Raw genomic sequence first — 7,728 nt, forward strand, 5'->3', positions numbered from 1 at the left:
CTCAGGATGCTGCCAGCTCACTAGACCTTCAGCCCTCTGGGGCTCTCATAAGGCCGTTGGGAGCAGTGCCACTGCCCGTGGGGCCATCTCTGGCCCCTCTGTAACTCTGGGCTTTAGAAACTATAAATGATTTGTGTTTGTAACGATGGCACACCCTTCACCAAGGTTACCCACACAGCCTGGAGGAGGCCCCTCAGGGTCTTCACTTTCCCACCTGAGGCCTTTGTTGCCTCCACCCAGCCTCCCTCCTTCCAGGCCTGAGTTGCTCTCACCTCCACCCACTGCTCATCAGAGTAGAGCTTGAGCAGCACGCAGGGGTGGGGCTTGGTGAGTGTGTCTCGGTCCAAGAGGCCATGGCAGGATACCCGAAGCTCCACCCGCGAGGCCCCCAGTGTCATGGCTGGGGGCTCAGGCACCCATCCCATCTCAGGGTCCGACATGTCACTGTGGGGACAGAGCAGATGGCCTGGATACTGGAAAGGGAACACCTGCCATGGGAGGGGGTCTATCTTCTGGAAGCCTGGGCCCCACCCTCCCTTGCCCTGTTTTTTTCCTGAGGCCCGGGACCCCCTGCACCCCCCGCACTTCCTGGACCTCCTGTTTCCCCTGCCCTCTCTGGGCTTGGCTTCCCTTGGAGCTCTGAGCAGAGGAGGGCAGAGTACCTGAGCCTCCCACACCTGCACAGTCTGTGCTTCTGTCACCCCTTCTGGCCTAGTATGTATGGAAGGGGCTGGACAGGGCTAGAGGGTTGGGGGTGTTCCTGGCAGTCTTGGCTCCTAGGCCATCGATTGATCCACACTTTTTGCTGCCTCAGCACCTTCTGCTGTTTCCCAACCTATGTTTGAGCCAGCGCAGCACTCAGTCTTGGCCCCAGGGAGATAAACTGGGGCAAGGGGGGTGGGGAAAGGGGTGGATGGGCCCCTGGAAGTCTGAAGAGGACGGGCCTCAGGAATGGAGCTGCAGTGGGCAGGAGGGAGCAGGGTGAAAGGTGCCCTGGGCTGTCCCTTTTTATCTCCCCCGACTCACTTTGCAGTTAGCTGACGGGAAGTGAGGGTGGTGGGCTTGGGGAGCTGGAGGCAGAGCCCTGAGCCTGCTGAGAGCTCCTCCAGGCTCCTGGCAGGGGCTCCCACTATGACAACTCTCGCTTTCCTCCCCACCTCCCCTGTTCTCACACTTCTTGGCAGCGCTGGCAGTGTCTCTAAGCGACGAGATTTTTGGGGAGCTGCGGCCCCCTCCATGCTGCCCGTGGGATGCACGCACGCCACCTTCCCCCAGCAGTGGTACCAAGCCTCGGGCAGCAGCAGGCAGGGGTACGCTGGCCCAAGTTCATGGCCGGTCAGTTCATCTATCTGTATCTGTCCACGTCTCAGGGTGAGGCTGTCTGATCTCATGTTGTGGTTCTGCCAGCGCGTGTGCATTGGTGTGTCTGAATGCTCCCACCTTGTGTGTCTGTCCCCTAGTCCTGTGTCTGTCTCCAGGAGGGTGTGACAGTTCCTGTAGGCACCTCCCTCAGAACGGGGACCCTTCTCTGGCTGGGTACCCCCTCCCCACAGCCTGTGCTTTCTGGATCTGTGAGGGGGGTGGGTGTCTGGATTGCAGGGGTCTCTGCCTTCTAGCCACCAGTCCCGGTTCTTGTAGGTCCCCTGAGAAGGGCAAGGGCATGTGATAGTGAGGGGATCCGGCAGAACCGGAGACTCCTCTGGGGGCTGGGGGAGATGCTATTACAGAGACTGGGTCAGGCTGGGCTGGGCAGGGCTGGGCTAGGCTAGGGAGGAAGGGGAGGCTCACCTGGGCTCTAGTTGGGGGGTTCCTCTCTCCGGCTCTGGCCCCAGCCTTGACTCCTTTTCTTCTCCAGCCGCTGGCGCCAGCTCCGGCTCTGGCTCTGCTGCTATTTATGGGGCAGGGATGGGGAGGGGAGGTGGCAGCACCAGCTCCCCCCTCACCCTCCCTCCAGTTGGGAGGGAGAAGAGAGGAGGGGCAGGGACACTGCCTGGGAGGGAGCCACAGATCTCGGGGAGGAGGGTGGGCTGGAGGTGGCTCAGAGGCAGGACCTCCATGGACACAATGACACACATCTTCTCCTTCACACCACACCCACACCCAGCATCACAGAGATGCACACACATTCACACCGGGAAGTGATGGAGACACGCACCCACAACCCACAGGCTCACACATATCTTGACACGCACAGATGCCAGCACGTAAACTCTCTGTGACACCACGACAGTTATAGCCCTACAGATACACATAGGGAAACACACCCAGTCTCACGACACTCTCCACATCATGCTTGTTAAGGATATTTGCGCATATAAAAGAACGCTGGCTACACTTGTCACTCACACACACTCACTCATGCCAGCCCAAATACAGCAGCATGGAGATCTTCACGTGCTCCTTAAAAACCACTCGGAACCTCATAGCTCTGAGAATGAGATTCAGTGTCCCAGCCACCAGTCTCCCTTTAACAGGGAGACACAAGGTCATGGACACAATTGCTTAAGGGCATGCGGTCTCATATTCTGGTCACACAACCAACTCCCAGTGGGATGTGCTGAAGGACTGATTCCAGAGGCATCTTCCCAGTGCCCACAATTCACTGTCCCCCAACCCGAGATTCCTTGTGGGAGGGGCCAAACCATGCACAGATCTTGAGGAAAGATTAGTCATTCCCTAGTGAGACCAGGGGAAGTGAGCAATTGCCTGAGGGCTGCCTGCCCCACGTGAAGACATCTGGGTCCATGTGATTGTGATCTGGGATGAGTAGGCAATAAGGTTCCCCAGAACACCTTCACCTTCAGCCCCTAAGCGGGCAGTCACTTACTGACAGCTCCTGGGTACCGGGCACTGTGCCAGGGGCTGGGGCTATGCAGGTGATTAGGACACAGCTCCCGGCCCTGGGGGAGTGTGTGTATATAGAACAGACAACCTCACAGACAGAGATGATAAGCCAATACACAAGCGCAATTAAGTGTGTCAGGTGCAAAGGTGCGGATCTGGTCAGGATGCAGTGGGCCGCAAAGAGGGAGGGTTCCCTGGGATGGGTTGGGGGAGGGCATCAGGAAGGGCTTCACAGAGGAAGAGGCTCTTGAGCTGGAGTCTGGAATGCTACGCTAGTATTTGGCAGCACACCAATGGGAAAAATTAATGTAATCATCAATCTTCTCACACCATAGACGCTTCTGTTCACCTTCAGGCCGCTTTACTGCGGAGATTTCTGACTATTGATGCACACGCACACGCACATGCACGCACAGCACCCTGCTCCCAAGTCTCCTCCTGGTACACTGGGGTCTTCCAATCCCACCACACGCCCCAAAGCTGGACACACACTGGTGCTGGTTTCTATCATTTTGGTCTCTTCTCCAGCCAGCTCAGCCCAGATCCTACACATGACACTTACTGGGTCCCTCTGACCTGCCCATCACTTCTCTAGTCTCTCCTCTCTGCTCAGAGCCCCAGCCCCAACCCTGTGAGGCACTCCTCCCTCTTCCCCACTGAGAACAAGCACTGAAGGGGAACAGATGGTGGGGTGTGGGGCAGTGAGTGGGGAAGGCAGCAAAGACGCAAAGGAAGGCAGTGATTTTTCTTTTTATTCTATACAAGTGGGGAGAGAGCCCCTGGGGGCAGAGGGATAGATCTGCCCTCCAGGGAGGGAGAGGCCCCCCCCCCGACTCTCTGCTGAGGGAGCAGGCATTCAGAGCCTCCCTCTTTCCAGGTTGCTCCCTCCCTCCCTGTCCCCCTACTGCCCCCCACACCTCATATGCCATCCAGCCCCTGTGGGATGGGCTGGCAGAGGGGCCTGGAGGTGCAGGGGGTAGGGGGTCAGTCCTTGTGAGGCACATGTCGAGAGGAGGGCTGGGGAGGGTGCAGCAGCGCTGTCAGTCTGTTCCCGGCTCACTGGTTCCTGCTGGGGACAAATCCAGGGGGGCCTGTTTCCTGGGCAGGGAGAGCCAGCCGCCCATGTCGGGTGCGCCATGTTGGACAGGAGGGTGGGAAGGGGAACTGCCCTCTGGCCCACCCACCGGCACCTGTGGAGTCAGGGGGCCTTCTTCTATCAGGCTCCAGCTTGTCACAGGACTGTGCCCGCCGTGTCCTCTTGGGCTTCAGCGGGGCAGTCCGGCGGCCTGGATCTAAGAGCCCTGAAATGATAGCCAAGGCAGGTCCGGCATGGGAGTGGGGCTCACAGCTGGGTGCTTGGGCTGGGGACCGGTGTGGGCAGCAGGGTCCCAGAGGCATCCCGAGGCCCCCTCCAGCCAGGCAGCAGACCTTGGACCTCGGACTCCTCTTGGTCCTGCTGTGAGCCCAGCCTCAGCCGGGGTTTGTTCATTCCTGGGGCTGCACCCCCAGCCTCAGCCTCTTCCCTGCCCGCTGGCTCCTGGGGGGGACGGCGGCCCCTGGGCACAGCCACTGGCTTGGGGGGCCGTGGAGCTAACGGGGGGTCCTGCAGCTGACAGAAGAAGGAAGATGCTGGATCATTAGTTAGTCCTTTGCCTTATCAAACCGCCTTCCCCACTCGCCTTGCCAGCCCTCACCTTGGCATTCCTAGCGGGAACGGTCCTCTCCGGGAACAGGGCCCCCTCCCTCTCCTCCTCCCCATCCTGGGAGGAGGGGCTGGGGCTCTGGCAGCTGTGGTTGGGGGCACTCTCCTCAGCTAGGGGATGAGGAGAGAAAAGAAACTGCAGGAACAGGCATTCTTGCATAGCCCTCCCTCCCCTGCCCCTATGTTGCCCCGGAGGCCTGGACTTCCCCTTTTGCTCCTATGCCTCTGCTAATGTTCCCTTCTACTCTTACATTTCCTTAGACCTTGGCCCCCAGGGTGGTCCTGAGCCCGTCACCTCTGGAGTGGGCTCAGGCTGCCCCTCGTGAAGAGCAGGGTCTAGCTCTTTCCTGCTGGGATAGAGCCAGAGCCTGGGGCCGTCTGGCCCACAGGCGGGGCTGCTCAGCCAGGGCTGCAGTGCCCGGGGCCCTGCCAAGGCTGCAGCCTGGCTCTCCCAGGACTTTGTCTCCTGTCTGACTTAGATAGCGAGAGCCTCAAGGAGGGGCGCCCTGGCACCCCCACCTCCTGCCTCTGTGGCTTCATGCAAATGGAGCCTGAGGGTGACCCACCTGGAAGGTGTTGTCTGTGTGCGTGTCTGTGGGTGTGGGTAAGAAGCCTGAGGGTGCTGGGGCGGGCGTGCGCGCAGTGGAGCATCCAACTCCCGTGGTCTAAATGAAGGATGGAGCCCCACTTTGCCTATTTAACCACTTTGGGGGGGGGATGGGAAACCAGCAAAGATGCCCCCAGTACTGGCTGGGCCTTGGAGGATGGGCAGGAGCCAGCCTGGCTCTGCACGTGCCTGGTGCCCTGGTGTCTGGTGGAGGGGAGGAGGGTGGTGGAGCGTCTATATCTACGGTGAGATGTGTCCCTGTCAGTGCTGTGGAAGGGTCAGATGCCAGGCCTGTGGGAACTTAGGTTGACGCTGAGCTGCCCAGCTTTCCTTCAGAGGTTCGGTGGGTGCAAGGTGCTCTGAACCCAGCAGAAGCGAATGTCATGGCATGAACCCTCCTTTTTATTCCTTCAGAGTTTCAAAGCCAGAAGGTCAATAACTTGTATAAGGTTATTACTGGTGGTGGCTGGGCTGGGCCTAACAACCAGGGTTTCTGACCTCCAGGGCAGGACGGGCTCTGGCCCCTTCCCTGTGGCACCTGGTGCCTCCTCTGAGGGTGGCTTGGCAGCTGTTTTTGGAGGAGACTGGAATGTTTGAGGTGGGCCTGGCATGACGAGTACTTGCCCACTCTTCCCAGCTGAGGGTCAGAGAGAGAACCTGTCTGTAGAGGGCGCCACTCTGCTGACAGGGACCACAGGCGGCCCTGCCTAGAGAACTATCTGGGATCTCCCACCGTGGGTGCTCTTGTCTGCCAGTCCTGGCAAAGCCACTTCTGTTCTGTCGGGCCTTTCTTCGGGCTGGGCTGTCTCTTGGCTATCGCTCTGTAAATATCCTTAAACATTTCCCGTGTGGACTCTTCACGGCCCCACCTTGGCCTCCCCGATGCAGGGCCGTGGCTTCTGTGTGTGTGGGCACAGCCTGGGCCTGGGCGCTGCTGCCTGAGAGAGGTGTCCGTACCTATGTGCCAGGTGGCCTCTGCACGGCGCATGGCGCTGAAGCTCGGCTTGGTGCTTTGAGGTGGTGGCGGCGGCTTCCAGGCTCCAGGCCCTGGAGTGGAGGCGGGGGAGGGGGATGGAAAAGGGGACCGGGAAAGGCAAATTAGGAGAGGCCCCTGAGAGAGGGGTCAAAAGAAGGAAGGGAGGGTGACCGTGCTCACCTGCATCATCCGAAGAGCGCCGTTTCTGCCAAGCCTGGACGCTGCCCTCCAGGTCTGGGCTTGTGCCCTGAAAGGGGAGTCGAGTCGGGGGGATCAGAAACACCCTCTCCAGGTGGGGGCTGCAGTTAGCAAGGGGCTTCTGCTCTGGCGCTTGCACCGTTTTCCCCAAAGAGTGGCACCCAGACCACCCTAGGGCAGTGGTCGGCAAACTGCGGCCCCTTGAGTGTGACTCTTCCACAAAATACCACGTGCGGGCGCGCACGTACAGTGCGATTGAAACTTCGTGGCCACACTCAAGGTGCCAAAGAGCCGCATGTGGCTCGCGAGCCGCAGTTTGCCGACCACTGCCCTAGGGGCATCAGAAATGGCTCGCATGAATGAAAGTACTGCTATTTTAACAGTTATGTGTTTCTTTTATGTGTAGTAAAAGAGAACAGGACTTTGGTTTTAAAGATAATAATGCACAGGTCCAGACTAAGTTAAAAAAGGCGAGTTGATTTAAATGAAAACAATATGTAAATAATAACACAGGTGGAATGTGGAGAAGATAAAAATCAGTCCTAAAGTGGTAATCAAGTCACCAGAGTTTGGGAAACAGCTCTGGAGGGAAGTGTTTTTATGACCGCCCATTTCACAAGGAAGCAGAGGCTCCAGAGGTCAGGTGACCTGCCCGGGATCTCACGGCAAGTGTCTGGCATGGGCAGAGCTGCAGAGAACACCTCTACCCCCAGTGCATGGTTTTTTCCACGGACCCACCAGGGATGGGAGTGCAGGAAGGAGGGGGTGGTAGACAGGGACCCACAGGACCCTCACTTCACCGCTTGGGCTCCCCTCACCTCTTGTTTCCCATCGAAGCTCCAACCTTTGGTTCTTCCCAACCCAGGAAGGGCAACACCCTGGACTCTTGGCTGTTGTGCTGTCCCAGGGGCCTGGGCCCCCTCCCCTGGCTCTGACCCCTCAGAACCCTGAAACAAGTTCTCAGGTTTACAAGCAGCTCCTGAGGGAGGAGGGGCTCCACAGGCAGCAAGGGAGTGGGGAGGGCCCCTGCCCCTCGGAGCCCCCAGCCCGGGGGAGCCCTGCCCACACCCTTGGAAGAGTCTTCCCAAAATGCACGCAGCACTCCCAGCATGCTATGCAGGCCCAGCCCACTCACAAGGAGCAGGGAGCAGGGATGACCAAAGTTCCCCAGAGTCCCTAGCATCCTCCCCTTAATTGCCTGGGTGGGATGGGCAGGTGGGCTCTGTGTGGGACAGCAAATGGGGAGGACACAGTACCTCCTGCCTCACTTACCATCTTCCTGCGGAAGGAAGGCCCCCGGTTCCCCCCCAGTCCAGGGAGCAGGCCGCTCTCCTCCTCTGGGCTCCAGCAGGGGGAAGAGTTGTTGCCGAGGCTGGGCGGGTCTGGGCTGGGGGGGCTCTC

General features: G+C 59.3%; 2 protein-coding genes across 2 annotated transcripts in view; both read right to left on the bottom strand.

The window, feature by feature from the left end:
* CPNE6 (copine VI (neuronal)) overlaps positions 1-2,205 on the bottom strand; it is a 6,888-nt gene extending 4,683 nt beyond the window's left edge. The window contains exons 1-2 of the mRNA XM_005859604.2: positions 1,789-2,205; positions 273-444 (exon numbers count right to left, since the gene is read on the bottom strand). Of these exons, the coding sequence (XP_005859666.1) occupies positions 273-440 (168 nt within the window). The 5' untranslated portion in view covers positions 441-444; positions 1,789-2,205. The remainder of the gene's footprint in view (positions 1-272; positions 445-1,788) is intronic.
* Positions 2,206-3,578: 1,373 nt separating this feature from the next.
* LRRC16B (leucine rich repeat containing 16B) overlaps positions 3,579-7,728 on the bottom strand; it is a 16,671-nt gene continuing 12,521 nt past the window's right edge. Inside the window, exons 33-40 of the mRNA XM_005859617.2 lie at positions 7,600-7,728; positions 7,146-7,274; positions 6,310-6,376; positions 6,111-6,200; positions 4,539-4,657; positions 4,273-4,453; positions 4,029-4,145; positions 3,579-3,913 (exon numbers count right to left, since the gene is read on the bottom strand). The exon at positions 7,600-7,728 is cut by the window's right edge and continues 181 nt beyond it. Coding sequence (XP_005859679.1) covers positions 3,885-3,913; positions 4,029-4,145; positions 4,273-4,453; positions 4,539-4,657; positions 6,111-6,200; positions 6,310-6,376; positions 7,146-7,274; positions 7,600-7,728 — 861 coding nt within the window. The 3' untranslated portion in view covers positions 3,579-3,884. The remainder of the gene's footprint in view (positions 3,914-4,028; positions 4,146-4,272; positions 4,454-4,538; positions 4,658-6,110; positions 6,201-6,309; positions 6,377-7,145; positions 7,275-7,599) is intronic.

This window comes from Myotis brandtii, unplaced genomic scaffold (assembly GCF_000412655.1).
Source record: "Myotis brandtii unplaced genomic scaffold, ASM41265v1 scaffold1279, whole genome shotgun sequence".
NCBI classification, from domain to species: domain Eukaryota; kingdom Metazoa; phylum Chordata; class Mammalia; order Chiroptera; family Vespertilionidae; genus Myotis; species Myotis brandtii.